The sequence below is a fragment of the Empidonax traillii genome, unplaced genomic scaffold (genome assembly GCF_003031625.1).
Source record: "Empidonax traillii isolate 1590-97213 ecotype Southwest subspecies unplaced genomic scaffold, ASM303162v1 scaffold43:size1863611, whole genome shotgun sequence".
Taxonomy (NCBI): Eukaryota; Metazoa; Chordata; class Aves; order Passeriformes; family Tyrannidae; genus Empidonax; species Empidonax traillii.
The window spans coordinates 308,381-328,822 of NW_020955236.1; the positions used below are offsets into that span (position 1 = coordinate 308,381).

The window sequence follows — 20,442 nt, forward strand, 5'->3', positions numbered from 1 at the left end:
CACCTGATCTGCTGGAGGGAAGGAAAGTCCCTTGACTTTGTGTGCCTCACCCCTGTAATTGAAAGAAATATTGCCAGCTCTTTCTGCTTGCAGCGGGGCAGCCTGGTGAGCTGGGTGTGCTGTGTGGGTTCAGGGAGGCATTTCTGCTCCATCTCTGAAGTGTTTGTACCTGTTGTGTGTATCTATTTTATTTTCCGTAGCAAGGATCCTAATGTGCCCGGTTATGTCCTGGAAATGCAGGAGAGAGAAGAGCTAGTTTGCTACTTTGTCAGTCCTCAAGTGGGACTTAAAAATAGGGTTGGTATGGCAGGAACTGGTACTGGTCTCCTGTGCATTGCTCCAGAGCACGGGTAAAGTGCAGGGTGAGGAGGGCTGTGCCAGCCACCTCTGCTGCGTGTGCTCAACCCCTTTCATACACTTGTATGAAAAAGGAACCCCTCATCTGGGAATAAAGTTCCAGGGAAGAATTCAGTCCTGCTGCTAAGAGGGATGTCCTGGCTGTTTTCTTCTCCTGCTGCAGTTTCAGCCTTATCTGGTTTTCTTCTCTTCCCCTGAATTTCTGGGAGGGGTTGTGGGTGCTGCCGGACATCTTGCAGATGAACTCGGCTTCCCCCCTTCTTCAGCATCTCTGCACACCCCTTCTTTCCAAGGGTCTTCCTGGGGAGGGCAAGAGGTTTGGTGGGAGCAGCTCAGGCATCTTCTCTATGAACACACAGCACTGAGCACATTTTTGGTGCTGTACTTTTCCATGGTTAGGAAATGTAGCCTATGCACTGTTCTGACTCACACAATGAAAGCCAGCGAGTTGTGACACCCATCAGATTGATTCTGGGTGCTGTGTTTTGAGGAGGAGGGTATTTCATGCTAATACCTTCCTTCCCAGTGTGGGGTGGAAGCCTTGGAGGAGATGCAACAGCAATCGATGGTGTTTGCCTGCTGCTGCTGGAGGGGATGGAGTGGGGGAGTGATTTCAGAGATGGATTTGGCAGAGATGAGTTGCTGCTCTTTGTGCCTGTGGTGATGGAGCTGTAATAACATATTGAACATGGCAACAGGCCTTGCTAAAGCTCTGTGACTTCACGTTCGTGCTTCGTGGAGCCTCATCTCTTAACAACACCCTTAGCATCGATAACAAGAGAGGAGCTGTCGAGTGCCAAAGGGCCTAGTTAAAATCACTTGCTGAAAACCTCCTTTCTTTTTGGACCCAAACTTGCTTTTTAAACAGAAAAACTCTTTGGCTGCGTTTTAGGCCGAGAACATTCAGAGGGTTTTTTGGCTCTGCAGCTTTGTGCTGCATGGGGGGGCCGGGGGGCGATGGACGCTGGTGTGTGTCAGGAATGCTGGCTGCGCGCTCGGCAAGCGGAGAGGGGTTGTTTTAGGACAAGCTGACAGGCCCTTGGCTTGTTCTGCTGCTCTCGAAAAATGTAATTCTAATTCTTGGCACCTTTTTCCAGGAGGATAAGGAGCGAGAGCGCAGCGGAGCCTGTTCCCTCTGCCCTTGGAAATGGGCTTTTACCCAGCAGCAGAGCTGGCTCAGGGTGGGAGTGATGTGCTCTGTCCTACCCCCAGTTTGGTGGATCAAAAGCAGGAATTAGTGGGGGAGAAGTAACATGGGGTGCAATGACCTGAACTACCTCCCTCACGATCTTGACCTCAATCTAGTTACTTTTTGGTCATCTCGGCTCTCTGACAGAGCATCCTTCTGCAGGTGCCAGCATTCCGCTCAGGTTCTGCTCGCCTTCATCCTGGCTGAGGGCTGGCATTTCCTAACCCTGTACATTTTCCTGTGAGGAAAATGTCCTCAGGGCCATGGGTGTGGGGTTTTCCAGTCCTTTGCTGCATCCCGAGGGGTTCTCCCAGGGCTGCAGAGCCCATGGCACCCTGCTCCCAGCACATGCCTGCTAACCCCCATATCCCCTCCTCTGCCTGTACAGTAACGCTTTCTTGGCTTTCCTTCGAGCAGCCTGCTCTGGTCACTTCCCAAATGGGGTCTGATTTCTTTCCTCCCTGTGCTGTTCCCTGAGGAGCAGCAGCGATCGTTCCTGCCTTCTGATCTCCGCTTTGAATGCTGTCAATCCTGTGGCTGCTTAAGAAAGAACCATTGCCTGGTGCAGGTCAAGCCGTCCCACGTGGTTATGCGACCGAACCAAGCACAGGCTTTTACGTCAGGCTGGTTCTCAGGTCTGTGCTTTCTTTATCTCGTGCCAGCCATCTCAGGTATGATGTAGAGCACATTGCCCCTAGCAGTTAATGTGTTTCTGCCTTGGCAGCAGAGAGAGTGGCAGATGTAAACACAGGAATGTTACGGTCTTTCAAACGCTAAAAACTCCCAAGGAATTGGTGGGGGTGTGTGTGTATAAGTATATACAGTGCGTTATATTAATGGAGAGAGATTTTTAAATTCATGCATTCATGAATGTTTCATGTCTATATACTCTTTTATAGGTTTTTAAGTAATCGATAAGCCTACATCTTTATATATATATACACACACACACATATATATATATGCTGCCTCATATACTTGTAAGGTGTTTTTTTTTCAAAGGCTTCTTCTAGACTTGTTCAGTGATCCTGCCTTCAGCAGGAGAAAGGAGAAAGGCTCCAGTCTCGAGCAAAGCTAAATATTGATTTGAGTCAATCTGGGTGCACTTGGAGACATCACTAGTGTTCATGAATGCAGCATAATCGCTGATTGGAGTGGGGAAATTTCATCATAAAGGCCCCAAAAGGGAGGTTTATTATTGCTTTCTTCCAAATGCCTGAATTTTATTAGCTTCAGTCATTCTTGGCAGGGCAGTGGAATGGGATTTTATAGTTAGCAAAGGAAAAGTAAACACAGTAATCATTTCACAGCCCTGTGCCTGCCAAACCAAGATGGAAATTCCAGCCTTGGTGGGAAGCTGCTGCTTTGCTAACAGATAATAACAAATTCACTGTGGGCTTATTTTTGCTATGAGAGTTGAGATGTTCAGGTTTTTCTGTAACACCCTGGTCTGGGGAGGCAGAGGTGCTTCGTGCTTTTCTGCAGGAACAGCCTAGGCAGAGGTTTGTGGTTTGAGTAACTCCCACAGCCATTCACAGTTGGAAATGGTGTTTCTGCTCTGAGCCTTTGGGAGCTGCTCTATCCCACGCTCTTGTCAGTACTTGGTTTTCCCTTGGTCAGTCTTGCTCTGGTCGCAGAGCTGAGCGATGCTCGAGGAGTGACACGTTTGAGACGCCACAATGGTCCCTGCGCTCTTTGACCATCTCTACCTGCTGAATGGGGGAGAGGGATGTCATGGAAAAAGAAATCCTTCTTCTAAATCCAAAACTCTCATGAAAGGCTTGTTTTGCATGGTTTCCTGGGCTTGGCTGCCAGCTCGGATCTGGACTCGCACCCGCCCGCGTTTCCTGGTGCTGGGGGGCGTTACTTCCTCCCACCTTCCTGCCCCGCCGGCGCGGGGATGGTGGTGGGATGGCCGGCACTGCCGCCCCTCCTGCCGCAGGATGCGGCCTCCTGATGGAAAAGCAGGCGGAGCGGTGAAGGAAATGGCTACTCAAAACAAGCGGCGAATGTCGAGGCAGCCCCTTCCACGTGTCTGCACAATTATTAGAACAATAAAGCACCAAGCGCAGCCGGCGGCGGGCTCTGATGGATGGTGCAGCTGACGGCTGCTGTGCACCACCCGTGCTCCCTGTCAGCACGGATCCTGCCAGGATACAGGGCCTTGATCCGTGCTACACCACCTCCTCCATGGCACCGAGAGGGAAGTTGGTGCAAGCAACTGGGGCCATGTCCCGCATCCCTTCCTGTGTGTGTCCCTGCTTGTGGGGAGTTTGGGACGGTGGCCTGTGGATGTACTTTGTGTGGCCATGGGGGCTGTCAGGCTCCTGGTGGCTTCCTTGGGCAGAGCGTTGTCCCCATCATGTCCCCCATGTTTTTTAGAGATGAGGGTGTGATGTTTGATGTCCAGCTTCATATACTTGAGAGCACAGCCAGATTGAACCTGTACATCAGGTGACCCTGAAGACACTGGAGCAAGGAAGTGGTGACATGCAGCTGGTGAGGGGAGCTCGGTGGATTGCTGTAGGAGCAGGTACTTCAGTTTTTGAGCTGACACAGTTGGAAGAGGAACTGTTGGGAGTGACAGGGGTTTGGTGCTGGGACTGTCATCCCATGCCTGATGTGCTGGGAGTCCCCAGGGGAGCTGTTGGTGATCCTGGCTTGATGCATGGAAGAGGAGATTTAGGCTGCTCCCACAGTGCACTTCAGCCACTGCTCAAACCATTGTATGTCTTGTTTGCATTTTCTTTATCCATCAGTCTGTCTCCTCCTTGGTAGGCAGCTCTGCTTCCAGGATTTGGGTAAAATAATTTTCAGCGATGGTTTTGAAGGGAGGGAGGAGCTGCCTTTAAGTCTATCTCACTTGTGGCTGTGGTTAAAAAGAGCTGTCTTCAGTCATTCCCTTCCCTCTCCTAAATTTGATGCCCTTTCAAGCCAAATTCCCAATATTGATGCTGTGTGCCATCTTGATTAACTCCCAGACAAATCCCTGCTTCACAGGGCTGCCGAGTGCTGCCCTGTGTGTATCCCGCTGGGATGTGCATGGCTGAGGAGTCCCTGCTCCTCCTCGGCCTCCTGCCTCCTCCCTGGCAATAGGAGGAAATTTAAATGTTTCTGAAGAGCAACATTTCCATTTCAAAAGCTGTTCGTTCAAGTGCGTCTGGAGTGGGATTTCTCTCCCCCACTCCTCTCTGAATGGGAGCTTTAGAAGTCTCATTTCCTCTGCTTGATAACACCAGGCTGAGAAGGGCTTTTGTCTTTTCATTTCCCCTCAATTTTTTATTTTTAAATCAGTGAGGTTTGGAGAAGCTGCTGTGGTGGATTTTCCCTCCCCCGTGTTTGTCCGTGTGCTGGAGGATGCACCTGGCATCGCCCAGTGAATGAGCTGGAGCTTCCTGGGGAACAGCCCCGAGCTAAGCAGGCACCCACCTGGGAGCACCCTGTCAGTCGCTCCCGGCAGCAGAGGGGGAGGTTTGCTGGCATGTCCGTGCCACCCAGCCCTTCCCGGCTATCCGAGCAGAGGTTTACGAGCCTCAGCACCCCCGGACAGCACTGGGTGTGTTAGTGCTGAGCCTGGCTCAGGATCTGGCCCCACGTTTTCAACGCATGGCACTGCAATGGCTTTAATCCTGCTGACTGGTTGCCTGCCTGCTTTTTGGCTGGCGTAGCTTTTCCAGTTGGTGTGAAATTACATATTTTTAATGGGATGCTCAGGGGAGGGCACATATAAGGGGATGCAGTTGCCCAGCTGTCACTTCTGCAGGACTGATGAGTGTGGATGCAGGCACTGTCCCACCAGCGTGATGGCAGTTGTGCTGGTCACTGGAGTATTTCACTGCTATAAAAAGGGATTTTTTAATGCAGAAGCCTTTTGTACAAAACTCTGGCATGCTTTTCACGTGGCATCTAGGGCTGGAGGGCTTTCTACCTGCTTGAGGGCCAGCTGGGATTTGGCACAGACTATTCCAGCATCCTCTGTCAGAGGAAACATGCCTCCTGGGATTAACACAGACCTTGATGCTACATCCCTGCCCGGTTGATGTGCTGGAAAGACTTGGAATTTGCTTTGTTGCATGTGCCAGTTGGAAGAGGATGAGTGATACTGCCAAAAATAAAAAAAAAATTAAAATGTTGGGAAGCTAAAGCTTTCAAAGGCGGAGAGTGAGTGTTCCGTTCCTCTGAGGTTTGTTGGGTTGGCTGGCAAGATGTTTTCCAGGTTGCTGGAGGAGTTTTAGAGATTGTGCTTGCACCCCCAGGCAGGGGGGTGCTGGGGGACCCCTTCTGCCTCTCTGGGGGTCTCCCCAAAGAAACTCCCAGAGCGGCAAGCACAGAGAAAAATACAAAAACGGGAGAGAGGGACAGTCACGAGGCCGTGTCACCTCATCCCATGTTTCCAAGTCCATGGTGCTTATTCAGAGGTTCCTGTGAAGGCTGCCCAAAGTTGGCCAGCTCCAGGGAATGCGAGGGAGGTTTGAGCCCCAGCAACAGGCGGCTTTGCCGGGAGGAGCAGCATCTGGCTCTGCCGTGAGCTCCCTGGTACGTTTAAGATGCGGTTCTCCACTCAGGGGTGCTCACCCTGCTGCCTGGCAGAGCGCCAAATTGGGCAATTAAAAATTTGCCTCCCTGCCTTGGCGCTTCGTGTAATCAGAGGCGTTTTTCACAGTTGGCTCCTATTTAAGAGACATCAAACAAGCGCCCGCCTCCCGCCTCCCTCGTGTGTTGTTTATGTGCCTCCCAGGCGTTTAGGTGAGCTTGGGGCAGCCCCCTCCTCTTGGCCTCCATAAACCCGAGGGAGGTCTTAGTCACCGGGTCGTGGTTTTGAATATCCTGGTGCGGGACTCTGATGTACTCCTGAGCCAGTAGGTTACGTGCCTGGTGCCTTTTTCACGCCTCCCCGGCGCTACAGTGTCGTGGTTGTTTTCCATCGCCATAAGCCAGTGCTGTTTCCCACGGGCGCGGTTTTTGCCTTCTCAAACCAAGACACCTCCTGGCTCCGGCTGAGGGTGAGCCTGGTCCCTGCCACAGCGCAGAAGGCTGTGGGCAGGACACGCCTGGCAGGGGCTGTCACTGCCCTCCCGCACTGGGGTGGGCAGAGGGGAGGCTGTGGAGGGCGCCTGTGCCTCTTCCAGGCTGGGGGGAGAGCTCTGCTCCCTTAAACACGTGGGTTTGAGTTTGTGAAGGGGAGGTGGGGATTTAGGGCTGAGCTGCTGTGCTAGGGGACAGTGGTTCTCTTGGCAGCACATTGTTGGATGTAACAACAGCACTGGTGATGATCTGAGTGGCTGCTGGGTGAACAAGTTATTGAAAGAACATTAAAGTTTCAGATGGAGGAGCAGAACGGCTTGCTGCTCTAGGGGGCTACTCTGACAACCTTAATTTGTCGTCCCCGTTTTTGCTGGAAGCAGCAGGGCACACCCTCTTTGAGTTACATGCCCCTCTGCTCAGTGCCTGGGAGAGCCTTTGTCTTGCGCCGAGTGGGTCTGTGGCTGCTTTACTCCATCCTTGCTCTCTGGTGGGTGGTCTCGGGCTTTACCTGCTGTCCAAACCATGACTCCTGCGTTTATTCAGGGCACTTGCTGTTGGCCTGGAATGCTCCACACATGCTATTATGTTCCTTCCAGCTCAGCCCTTTCCTTTCCTTTGCAGAAGTATGGGCAGAGTTCAGTACTTTGGAGTGCCCAGGACCAAGACCCCACTCTGCTTGCTTGCTTGGTTCCAAGTCTTTCCCTAGGCGAGCACCAAGATGAGATTTTTATTAATATTTTTTTCTTTTGCCTTGGACACTTCTTCAGCGTTAACAAATGCGAATCGCTGGCAGAGAGTCCTACCAGATGTATCAACTGTGCTGAAGATGCTCAAAGAAAAGGTTCCCAGAATCTTTCTGAATGTTGCAGAAAGGCATATTTTCCTGTAAACTTGTTCTTGGAAGCTGCAGAGTTGTTTTGGCTGAAATTCACTATTTAAAAAAAAAAAAAAAAAAAAAAAAAAAAAAAAAAAAAAAAAAAAAAAAAAAAAAAAAAAAAAAAAAAAAGGAAAAAAAAAGCCTAAAAAAGCCTGAAGGTGACGTTCAGCATGGAAAATTTCAGTCCAGACAGTTACTGTTTGAACAAACTTAGGGTCAACTGAAAATGCAGGGATGCAGAATAGGCAACATTGGGGGATTCTTAATGAGAGGTGGAGCAATTAGCTCCTCGTTATAATGAGTAGATGGGTAGGTGAGAATTCATCACTCCCTCAAGTCAGTGGGGAACATCTGCATTCAATGCAATTATTATCCACTAATGGGGAAACGCAGGAAGGGAATGAAAGGCACAGCATCCATTTGTCTGTGTAATGCCTTCGGCTTCAGTGGGAGTTTCCTGAGTGTGTGTTTCCGGATTTGACCCGTTATTCTGGCTGCCTCGAGTCCATAAGCTGGGTCTGCTGGTGCTTCTGTAGAATTCCGCAATCTTGAGATCCAGAGGCAGCATCTGTTCAGTGTAACACTGTGGAATGGCTCTTTTGAGCACAAGCAAGTTTTGTGAGACCAGATACGAGGCTTTGGGTAGTGCATTGAAATGAGACACTCGCTGGCGAGGTTTTACAACCCTCGTAAATCTGTTGGGGGGGGCGGGGAGGGAGGGTCAGCATTTGGTACTGGTTTTGCAATTAAATTGCTTCAAGCTGTTGAAACATTGGGGAAGTTTTTTGACCTACTTTCGTGCAAGCTTAGAAATTGTTGGGATTTTTTTTTTTTTGCTCTGTCTGCATGGAATTCAGCTGGATTACAGGGGAAAGGAATTTCGTGGGCCTTCTCGTAAAGTCAGATTTATTTAAAAAGCAGGAATTAAGTTTAAAAAACCCCAGCTTTGTCTTCAGACAGCTCCTTGGTCTCCAGCTTCATGAATTCCCACGAGAGCACGTACTGGGCTGCATCCAGTGACAGTGATCCCTGTTTTGCTCATCCCCCACTACCTGCATGGAGCGTGGGGACAGAGGAGGGAGGTGGGTGATACCTTGATCCCACACCTGGCCTCCCTCGGGAGCAGTGATTGGCCTTGCTCAAGAACACCCATGTTCTCAGGCTGGTGAACAGCACCACAGGTGCTTCCCAGAGCACACATATACACACATCTACATCCCGCCTGGGCAGCCCTCCCAGCACAGGGGGACGCAGCCCAGCGAGAGCCCAGCAGTATTTAAGAATTAAAACCTCGTTTGAAGGGCTGGGCTGCTGAAAGAGCCATTAGCACAGCAGATGGCCAGGAACAAAAGAGTTGCAGTAACTCGATGTACTTTTCACTGCTCGGGCTCCCTGACTTCGTACTTGTGCGTCTCTCCAGAGAGACAACACGTTATTTTTCAGCCCCTGTAACATTTTCCCCCGTCAGTGCTGTCATCCTGAGGCTGCTGATATGTCAGAATGTGTTGGACACTTTTCCAATTAAAAAAAAAAAAGACCCCTTCGGTTTGCGTTTGGCCCATTTAAAAGTTTTATATGCATGTTTTTACCTGAAAACCTGATGGATGGAGGTGTGGGGTGTTGTCTTTCCTGCTCAGCTCTTGTCCCAGGGAGTGTGGGAAAGCCCCAGGGCTCATTGTATGCTCTGAGTTCGATGCTGCTCATCCGTGGGCTCCTGAACGGGGAGGATGAGCTGCTGGCTCTGCCATGGGGCACAGTCTCACACGGATGGGGCTTTGGGAGGAGTGTTGGTTGGTGGAATGCTGGGATGTTCACTGGCTCAGTGCTGCTGTGAGAGGCTCTGGTGACGGAGGTGTCCCCCTCAGAGGGAGCCCACTAATCACAAATTCATATGGGTTTTTTTGGGAATTAATTTGAGCACAAATTGAGCAGCCCCAGCCTATTCTGCCTGCTTTGGCAATCTTCTCCAACCCATGAGGACATGAGATGTGCGAGTGGGCAGGAGTTGGAGATAACACCTCTTAATCCCTCCTGGTGCTCCAGCAGGAAACGCTGCTGCTGCCGGCTGATAATTAGAAAGTGAACAGACTGTGGAAGAGATGATGTTGGCTTCCCTAAATCTCTGTCCTGGGCTTGGGGGAACATCGCTAATGATCTGGATTAGAAAGGCAGGGGGAGACCTGGACTTCCTGAAGATGATATGTAGGGCAAACACTGTGCTGTGCAGGAGATCCTGAGGTTGTCCCAAGCAAGTGACTCTGTTCATTTGTACGCACTGAGGGGGTGTGGAGGCTGGAAATCTCCACCGTGGAGTTTTGAAGAGGCAGCTGGTGCAGTCAAGGCATCAGCAAGGTCAAAATGCGTTTTGCAGCGAGAGTTAGGTGTGGATGGAGAGGAGCTCCTGATCTGCCATCCCCTGAGGGTGGGAAGCAGCTGACCCTTCACGGAGGTTGGGCTGCATCCAGCTGTAGGTGCTGAGCTGAAACATGGCACAGATGCCCTTCTCCATCCCAGCAACTCCCATGAGCTCCCTGGGACTATCATGCGGTGGGTCCGTAATGCAAAATAAGCAGGCAGCAGTGGTGTGGAGCATTGTGTCCTGGGACCAGGATTGGAGTTCCCACTGTATTTTTTCCTGTGGACCTAGTTGCTGGTGTGTCTGAAGGCAGAGATGTCAAATTTACCAAGGCATCAACAGGCAGTTGTCTTATCCTTTTTGTTTCCCCACTTTCTCTCATATTTTTAAAGTCACTGCCTAATAGCTTGTAGCTGGCTTGCTCCATTATCTATGTTGGGAATTTTTATCCCCAAGCATGTAGAAGAAACCCACCCCAAAGCCTGGCCTTGCTCTTTGACAGCCTCCTCAGTGATAATTGTTTTCTTCAGTGCCAGCACCTCCTCTTGCTGCAGGGAGGTTTATGCAGCCTCTGTCCCCCCCACACCCACCCTTGTTATCATATAAATCACAGAACAAGGCCAGGGATAAACAGGAGCTGCAGTAGCTGTTAGCCGTGTGTAAAAACAAATCACATGGAAACAGTATAATTACTGAGAAAATATCAACTTGAGTAATGTGGTAATTGTTTTCTTCCCTCCAGCAGATTTATTCCAGCTCTCCCAGCTCTTGCTGGTTTGGAAGTCTGTGACTTCACGTTAATAAGAAGAATTTCACGTTTCACACTGCACTTGTTCAGAGCCCGGGTATGACACCGTCTGGAGCAGGGGAATATATTTTGAGCCATTTCTTGAGAGCAGTAGGAAACAGAGCACAAGTTGAAATGTCTCTGACAATTGGAGTCTGCCCCAGGCTCTGGGTGGACTCTGGTCTTTGCAAACCTCTTTTCAACCCATTTTTGTGATTTAGAAGAAGGGCTGCTTCATGCCTTGCATAAATCTGGGAGCTCTTTTTGGATGTCATTGCATGGGCAAGATTTTTTTTTTTTGCCTTCAATTTTGGTTTTTTCTTCCTCTTGTTGCTTGTCGTTCCCTTGATTTAGAGAGGTGCTTGTGACATGACAGCACCCAGTTATGTGAGGGACACTGCCTCTCTCCATTGCTATAATCATCTCCTAGTACCAGATGATGATGATCATGTTGTTTATGCTGTGACTTGAAGCTATTTCCCTTACTTAGCTTTGCTTCTCTTTTGCTTCATGTTCTGCAAGGTAAAAAGATAAAAGTGTATCAGGAAGGAGGTTTCAAAGGGTTTTTTTGCCAAGTAAAAGTTTAAAAATGCCCTGTCTTACGTATTGGCAGAGATGTGAGAGTGCCATTTGTTTCATGTGCACAGAGAGGAACCTGTCTCTCTTACATTTTTGGCAGGTAGCTTGCTTTCCTTTAGAAAAACCTACCCACCTACGAGCCACTGCCACTTCCTCTTCCTGTGCCTTAATCTGAACGAGATTTTATGAACACGTAATTTATCTTTTGCTTCTTGTGGTTGTCCTGCTCCTCTCGACTTGAAAAAAAAAAAAGAAAACCGCAAAACACACCCAGTTGGGGAGAGCACAAAACCTTTCCACTGCAGCAGACTGACCATTTTTGATGTCTAATGCTGGGAAAGTAGAACAATATGGGATCTGCTCTTTGGGGTTCTCTGGAAAGCTTTGGTGCTCGTCTTGTAGTTTTCTCTTCTGGGTGAATGCTGGATACAACTAGCTTAGCTTTCCAGTGCCTTTGAGCTCGTGGGGCTGGATGAGCCCCAGGCAAGACAGTGAGGAAGATGCTTTTGGGTGTTCCTTTGCTTTCTGTCCCTTGATGGCAGCAGTGAGAAGGGCATTGGTGCCTTGGGGCTGCACCCAGCAGTGGTTCCCTTCTTGATGTTTTGATGTCTCCTCCAGCTAGAGCAGGCTTTAGCAGGAGAGAGGAGGAGGAAGGTGCCAGTGAAGGATTCTGGTGTCCTGGGACACGGCCGCTTTGTTGGGAACCATCTTCTTTTGCCTCCCCTTGTTCCAGCTGTGCTGTGGATGATGCTGCCCATCCCTTATGGAGGGAAACAGGGCAGAGCCCATCTCAGCACAGCCCCTGCAGACAGGGACTGCCTTCAGAGCCAGCTCCCTGTGGCTCTACTGGGCTGTGGGTGGAGCCTCCCAGGAGAGAGCTCACCATGCTTCATGCCAACTAGGGCAGGAGCAGGAGGGAGATCACCCTGCCTGGTTCTGCTTCATGGTAAGCAGATGCTGCTGAGATGCTGAACAGGGCCAAGGCGGCATCTGCACATGCCACATTCCACATGAGCTGCAACATGACCAGTGAACAACCCAGGGCCATCATCCATGTGCCTTGTTAGATGGGGAAGCACAGAGGGGTCCATGAGCCACCATCCAAGCTCCTTTGTGGCACCCTTGCCCTGCAGGAGAACCAGCCTGGGCAGAGGGTCAGCCCTGGCCGCTTGCCAGCGGCTGTGTCAGCGCAGAGGGGAGGACGCTGAGCACCAGTTGGTGCAGAACAATGTCGGCTTTGTACAGGGCTGCCGTAATGAAGGTAGCAAAGTTGTGTGAACTTCTTCCCTTGTTCGCCTCCCCCCCCCCGTCCCTCCCCTCCTCCCTACGGCAGCTGCGACGTGCTGGCTGCCCAGCCTGGCAGCGGTTTATGGTTACAAACGGAGCCACCGCTCCTCCTCCTCCTCCTCCAGGAAAAGAAATCCATCCACTCGCTAAGCAAATGAATAGATAAACTTTTAATTAAGGTGTTGGGTGGCTGCCAGAGAGGAGCATCCCGGGTCAGGGTAGGCTGGTGGTGTGCCGTGATCCCCATCTGTGTGGCCGGTGGCTTTTTAACATCATCTTCATCCCAGGTGCGTTCGTGCGTGGTGGGCAGACTCATCCAGGCGTGCAGCTTGTATTGGCAGGAGATGGGCTCCTTCTCTTGGAGCTGGAAAGGTGAAGGGAGGTGTGCAGGAGAGGTGGCGTGGCTCTGGGATGCTCCTGGGATACCAGCTTGTTGGGCTCAGCAAAGTTGTTGCGTTGCTGGGGGTGAAGTTGAATGTTTCGGTGGGTTTTCCCTCTGCCTCCAGACCATGTCCAGTAGAGCCGCTCCCTGTCGTGGCCACAGAGGTTTTGCTGATCTCTCCAGGCTCTGACTTGAAGGCTCTTGTTGACCTGAGAGCCTCTTCCCCTGGAATTTGCAAAAAGTTGTCAGTTTGGTCTATTTTTATCTTGACTCGCCTTTGCCCTTTCTCTCCATTTCCGGATGGGTGCGTTTAACATCCAACAACTGGAGCACCCCCAGAGTTTAACAAGAGATGGAGGAGGCCTTCCATGAAGGAGCTGGAAGCCGTCTTTCCTCCTGAGGGCTGCCCTCGTAGCCCCTTCTCCTTCTCCATGGTTGATGCTGCTCTTATCTCACAGCCATGGCTGTGTCCAAGGAGGATGTGTCTGTGATGCCTCATTTTTACAGAGAAGATGTAGCTCTGAGCCCTATGAAGGGACAGCGTTGTTGAGAGCTTCTGGATATGGATGTGTGTATTGATCCTGTAGGATTGCAGGTAGGGACTCAAGGTGGTGGGAGCCTCTGAGGCTCTGGCAGGAGGGAGAGCTGCTGTCACATCCCTGGGAGAGTAACCTGGTGCTCTCTGGAGATGCTGGAGGTTGTGGAGGTGATGTGATCTGACAGCTGGTACTTCCTAGTCTAGCAGGTTTTTTGAGGGTCTCGTGTATCTCAGAAGGCTGGGAATGGGCCAGGGAGCTGTGGGAGGATGAGAGAAGGATCCAGAGTCTCCTGGGAGAGAGATGACCTGGTTGTTTTACATTCCCCAGGATCGTGGCCTGCCTGGCAAACTGGAGCCCGTGTCGCCCGTGAGCCCTGCTCACCCTGACGCCGAGCTGGACCTGCTGCCTGCCCGGCTGTCCAAGGAGGAGCTCATCCAGAACATGGACCGCGTGGACCGCGAGATCACCATGGTGGAGCAGCAGATCTCCAAGCTGAAGAAGAAGCAGGTAGGAGGCTGTAGTCTGCAGGAGAGCACACGTCCTTGCTTCTGTGTGCCGCCTTATGCCCTGTCCTTGCCCATGCATGTCCACAGACGGGAAGTGGCAGTACCAGTGAACCAGGATCATCTGTGTCCCTGCTCCCTGTCATGACATGGGAGGTCACTGCTGTGCCAGCAGTCTGGGGCTGGTAGCTGCGAGATGAGGGAGGGAGCTTTGGAAATCCAGCTTGTGGGCTCTTTGCCTGTCAGAAAACCTTGAAGGGAGAAAAATATGTCCTTGGTGACTTGCCCAATGAGCATGCACGTGGTCAGTGGCAGAGCTGAAAGCACAGGCTGGGCTGCCCAAGTTGTCTGAACAGCCCAGCATAGCACAAGATCTTTTCTCTTTCCTTTCCAGCAGTTGTCTCTCCCCAGTGCTGTTGCTGGCAGTATTCAGGACTGGGCTGTTCAAAACATTGCTGTGACATCCTCATGGCCCTTCCTGTGCACCCAGTCCCCATCTTCAGGGCTTTCCAGCTCTGCAGCCATGAGCAAGTCTGGGCCAGCTCCAGTCTGGGTTGTGCCTGAGCCAGGGATTTCAACTTCCTGGTTGCTACACAGGAGAACTCCCCACCAGAAGGATGGGCCTCTCAGTGTTGGCCTGTACACAATTACCATAAACCCATTAAGAGATTAATATGACAAAACCTTTGGGGACATCTGTGAAAAAACCCAAAGACTTAAAGGCTTTCTCTACTTAAAGCAAATCACTTCTCTGTCTGTCTTTTTCTAGTTGTTTTATTTTCTTTGCTTGGGGCCGGTTTCCGAACTCCCTGATTACTGCTAATCCCAAACTGCCTGAGAGGAATCACCTTTCCCAAGGGGCATGCAGTAGGAATTTGGGAATGGAGCAAAACCTCTACACGGTCTGTTGGATGAAGCTCCTGGAGGATGAGCATGCAGCTGACCTTCCCCAGCAGTTCTGTGTTTTTCCATACCAAAACACTGTTCCCTTCTGCCCTGCAAGACAAAGCAGGATGTTTTGGTTTTGCTTTCAAACAGTATGGTTTAATTAATGCAAAGGACCCTTTTTTTCCTGTGTGTTGCTTTATATCTGCAGTGGTATCAGAGTGCTTAGGGAGAGGGAACCAAGAGTGGGCAGATGCAGCTGTGCTGGGGGTGCGAGGAAGCAGCCCTGTGTGGCAGCTCACAGAGCCCAGAGGAACACCTGGAGCAATGGAAACCACAGAGGTTCCTCTTGTTGGTTTTGGTGGGAGCTGGGGGAAGGCAGCTCTTCCCCTCCCCCTCCTAGGAGTCTCTGACAAAATGCTGGTGTCCTGTCCCACCTGGCAGTCCGGCTGCTGGTCCATTTGAGGAAGGAGGTGCAAACCATGGTTATTTCCTACTGTGGACAAAGGCTTCCCGAGTGGGATACGTGCCTGTCATGGCAGTGAAGGTCCCTTTCATGGCAGTGGGAAGGCCTGACAACTTTGATGATCCACTGCCTGACTTTTCAGGGCTGCTGAGGAGCTGCTGCTGACGCTGACGGAGCATATGCTCCTTGCTGTTAAAATCAAGCTGTCCTTCTGTAAGGAAACTTTTTTTTTTTTACTGTTGGCTCCTTGGTAGCTTTACTTCTTCCCTATGAACAAATTTTATGATTCTTCTTCGCCACAAAAATGTTCTCTTAAATGGAGAGGAAGGTGAAAGTGGTTGTTGGCAGGAAAAGAGTCCCCTCCCCTCCTTTGTTATTTTATTTTTATTTTTTCTTTTTTGGCACGTGGTGGAAAAGTCATTTGGTAGCAAATCTGACCCCCCCAATATGGCCTCCTTTCCCCTCTGGCTGGAGCCTTCTCCATCCCGGTCCTCCAGCAGAGCTGGCACATCTGGGGAAAAGTGTTTTGGAGCGGGAGGTCCTGTCTGAGATGGTCCAGGAACGTTTTGTCCATCTGTGCATCTGAGCTGTCAGTGCAGGGGGACGAACAAGGGAAAGCAATCAGCCTGGAACAGATACTGCTCCTGCAGAAATGGTGGTGGAGCAGGGGAGAAATTGCATGCAGCCGGAATGTCCTAATGCTTTTCCCCTCTGTCTTTGGGAGGCCTTCTCAGGGTAATTAAATACATTCGTATGGAAAGGCTGTGCAAAAAAAATCCCAACCGACCCCAAACCGCCATCTTTCTCTTTTTGGTTGTTCCAGAAATGGCAGGGAAGGCTCTGCCTGGACTTTGCAAGAAGCAAATGTCTTCAGCAAGCTGAGAAACCTTCCCCAAACCCTGCACACCCCTGGCAGGAGGCCACCTCTGTCAGCCATCCCCCGCTCATTCATGCACCATATGCGCTTAAATCTCTCGCTGAGTCCTCTCTCCCCCTCTTCCTGACAGGGAAGGATAATCCTTATGCATTTATTCCTGGCAGCAGTACCGTGGATCTGAAGGAGAAATAAACTGCTGGGCTGTTCTCTGCAGTGGCGCCTGAGCCTCCTTGGGCGCCGAGCTCAGCAAAGGGCTCTCCGGGAGTACAACACTCCCACCTGGTGATGGAGGTGGAGCCGGCTGGGTAGAAGAGCTCCAGGGTTTCCCCTTCCATCTTGCTTCTGACTGAGTTTCCTCTGTTCTCCCCTTGTCTCTCTGAAAGTGGTTTTCAGAGATGCCCTGTGTCTGGAAGCCTCTCCATTCCCTGGGCAGGTGAAGCATCCCAGTACCCAGGTGATGGCAACTGGGTGCACGTGGAACAACCTTGGCTTCATCAGGCAGGTGCCTCCAGCACGGGAGCTGGTAGGTGCAGGGATGGGATCTTCCTGAGATGCCACCCACATTTCTGCCAGCTCTGCAGTCTCCAGTGGCCCCTCTGCAGCGTGTGGTCCAGCCCAAGGGGTTCTTACCTGGAGAGAGCACCTTTTCCACTTGGAAGTGGGTTGGCCTTTGGGTCCTGTGGGAGCCAGGGCTCTGGCTAGTGATGGCATCTTGCCTCCCCTCAACACTACTGCATTGTCTTCCATTTGGGGAGAGGAGGGGGCTCTCAGGCGGCCGCTGCTGGGCATGGGGAGGGAGAGAGTGTGGGGCTGTCAAGACTCATCTCTCATCCTGCTTCTCTCCCTGTAAAGGTCACAGTCCCAGCCTGACTTTTATGGCAGACCTTTAAGAAATCTATTTTGTCCCTGTCTGGGAACCCTGACCTATTTTGCTTTGCCATTTCCCATGGCTCTCAGGAGTAGCTGTTGCGGGCTGAGCCTGCTGCAGTCAGGTGTGCTGCCCCCAACCCCTCCTCCCATCCTTACCTCCAGCGTCTGGCCCTTTAATAACCATACAGCTCTTCACCAAAGAGAGTAGAGTTTAATTCTCTACTGTATTTCAGCTATAATTAGATTTGTAGTTTTCCTTCTAACGAGCTGCATTTAATGAGTCTCCACTTAGTGGCAAACTTTCGTTTCCTGATAGGCCATCAAACCCGCTTGTCTGAAATCCCTTACCACACACTTGGCAAAATTTTTGTGGGTTTCTAGAACAATATAGCCAAGTTTTGGATGCTTTGACTTTTCTTGTTTTTTTTTTTTTTTTTAACACAAATGTTTCCCCCAAGAGAAGTAGAAGATGCATCTGATCCCTTTTGGTGGTTCGTCCTTTGGGCTTTTTGGAGTTTGTCCTGCAGGGTGTTTGGTAGGGTGCCCTAGGACACCAAGGAAGAGCAGGCAGGTGCCCGAGTACAGCTTTGCAGCACATGGTTTCAGCTGTGGCTTCACAGAAAGCTTCTCACTCATGGCTGGAGTAACCCCCTGGTTAAGACCCCCAGGTGGGCATGGTGATGTTAATGTGTGGGACCTGGGCCCTCCTGACTCTTTCAGAGCCTGCTCCCCACTGTGGCTGGCAATGGCAGCTTCTTTTGACTATATCTCAGTGCTCCCCATGCTTCTGCTTTTCTCTCTGTGGGAAAAGGTGTCCAGCTGTGGGGAGGTGGAGCCCACAGCGTGGGGTCCTTCATCTATTGAAACACACTTAATTTAAGGTGTGTGAGTTTTCTCAGCTGAGCCATTAGACCTATCTGGGTGCTTAAGTGCGTTCTTGGGCTGCATCCTACTGCCTTAGTGTGCTAAAGGTGTTGTCAGCAGGACCAGAGATGATCTGGAGGAGCAGTAGGTGCCCGCCTTCTTCTCAGACCACCAGCCACTGCTGTCTCTGGGAGGTCAGTGGTGCACTTGCCTCTGGTGCAAGCCAAGTCCCAGGTGCATTTTCTTCCTAGTACAAGACTCACTTGATTTTCCTATACTTCCAACAGGGGATACTGGAAAAAAAATGATTTGTACTTTCCAGAGATTCAGAACCGAGCAGTGAAAAAAATCCTCAGTGTTTTTTGACAGCTGCTCCCTCTCCCGTGCCTGTGCTGCCCCACAGCTGCCGTGCATGGCTGCGCTCTCCCTCCTCCCAGGCTGGCCCCAGGAGGAACCTGGAGGAATCTGTGATTTCTTCTTTCAGCTGAGCAGTTCCTCTAACTTGCAGGAAGGGCTTGGATGTCTCCTCCTGCATCGCAGTGCTGGGAGAGGCGGAGGTGCAGGTGGAAAGTCAGGTTTACCTGCTGATCACAGTGATATTCTAAAGCACAGGGGTGGCTGGTGCCCAGCTCATTTAACTGAGAACAGTTATCCTGAGGCATCTCCTCCAGCTGCTCCATTGGAAGGGAAGCCAAAGGTGGAGAGCAGCCTTGCTGGTCACCCCTGGCTCCTCCACCGGTCCATGCACGCAGCAGCAGCTCCAGAGGCAGGTAGCAGCAGGGAGCTGGGCTGGAGCTTTGTTTCTTTTAAGGGCTTCCAGTGAAATCGTTATTTCCAGCCTCAGGCCCGCTCCAGGGGGCTCCTCTGAGGCAGGCCCTCAACCTCCATGCCTAAAATTCACCAGCCCACCAGCACGGGGCCAGTGCCTGGGGCAGGCCAGCACTGCGCTTGCATGGCAGGGGCTGCTGTGCAGCTCCCCTCCCTCTCCCTGTCCCTCCACAGCCCCAACCTGCCCATGTCTCACAGGAAGTCTCCTGCCATCGCGGTTTCTGCCTCGGTCGCGGCATCACAGAGAGTCTCGTGTGGACGAGGACGGATGCGTTTCTTGCTGTGACTCACCCTCCTCCTCCCCCCTCTTCTTCCACAGCAACAGTTGGAGGAAGAAGCAGCCAAACCACCAGAGCCTGAAAAACCCATCTCCCCTCCTCCTATCGAGTCCAAACATCGCAGCTTGGTGCAGATCATCTACGACGAGAACAGGGTGAGTCCGAAACGATGGAAGTACGAACGCGTGATCGTGCCGTGTCACCCTGGCCAGGGATGGGAGGTTGGTAAGAGCCGGGTGGGGGTTTCTCCTGGGCGTTACCCCTGGGGTGGAGGCCATGGGAGGGGGATAGATGGAGCCCTGTCAGTACAGTGACCACAGAGGGCTGAGCCATGAGGAGCTCGCTCTGCCTTTGTGGATGAGCACTAAAGTCTTCCAAAGAACCTGCCTGGGGGTTTTCTGCAATCAGCCTTAGATATGAAGTGTTCAGGAGATGCTTCAGACTCCTCTCTGTAAAATAGTTTGTTTCATCCTCTCCCCTGGGAGTGAACCTGGTCGAAAGCTGTCTCATGGGATGAGCTTTGGCGTGGTGGGGTGGTCTGCGTGGACGGAGGGGGACATCTGTGGTGCTCCAATACTGGCAGACCAGCTACGAGCTCTCCTGGCTGCCCTTGGGGCCCCCAGGCTGGAGCATAAGGGATGTGGATGCAGCCACGGCTGGATTTGTGGATATTGGATGCTGTAAATAGCATTAGCAAAGGTCAGGCTGGCATCCCTGGCTCTGGATCTCTGCCTTGACCGCTCATTTGTCAGCCGTTGCCTGTAATAGCAGCCTGAGGAGACATGAATTTTGCTGTGTGCATCGGAGCGATGCTTGGAAATTGGGCCCTTTGGTAGATAATCAAGCATATTCATTTTCATTTAGGTGTTGGATAAAAAGGATGATTTTGCATAAAAGGAAAACTACCAGTCGCTAATTATTTTGAATTGCGAGGCCTGCGATTTCACTGGGAGCTGCAGAAATCCAGGTGCCCAACTCCTAAAAAGAAAAAAAATCGCCTACCCTGCGCTCCCAGGCAGTGCAGTTTTTGTGGTTTTCCTTTTTCCATCTGCTTCTCTCCCTGAGCAGTAGGAAACCCAGCAGTGGCACGGTCTGTTGTGCGAGTGGGTGAAGGCTGAGGTCCATGTGTTTGAAGCATTAGGAAGCACCAGCTTCACAGCACTGGGCTTTGGGGGCAGATGCTGAGTGTTCCTCAGAGCCATTCTCACCACCAAGTGCCCTCTCTGGGGGTCTTGGGCTCGATGGCTCGTGCCTCCTGTGCAAGGGGTGAGATTCAAAGAAAGGAGCTCTCAGACATTTTAATTCCTGTTCCCTTGAGCCTCATCCTCCTTGGACACTCTTGTGTTGCTGGACCGTGTTACAAGGGGAAGAAATGGGTCATGGTGCTGAGGCAGGAGGGAAAGGAGATCTTCAACCATCACATCCCTAACAGGCTGTGTCATAGCAGTTCCTGTTAGCTGGAGCTGGCTCAGGGCTGAGTGTCCTGCTTTGTC

The 20,442-nt window shown here is 51.4% G+C and overlaps 1 protein-coding gene across 1 annotated transcript in view; it reads left to right on the top strand.

Annotated features, from left to right (window-relative positions):
• Positions 1-20,442, top strand: part of NCOR2 (nuclear receptor corepressor 2) — a 184,689-nt gene that overhangs the window by 50,854 nt on the left and 113,393 nt on the right. The window contains exons 5-6 of the mRNA XM_027878524.1: positions 13,706-13,885; positions 18,991-19,104. Coding sequence (XP_027734325.1) covers positions 13,706-13,885; positions 18,991-19,104 — 294 coding nt within the window. The remainder of the gene's footprint in view (positions 1-13,705; positions 13,886-18,990; positions 19,105-20,442) is intronic.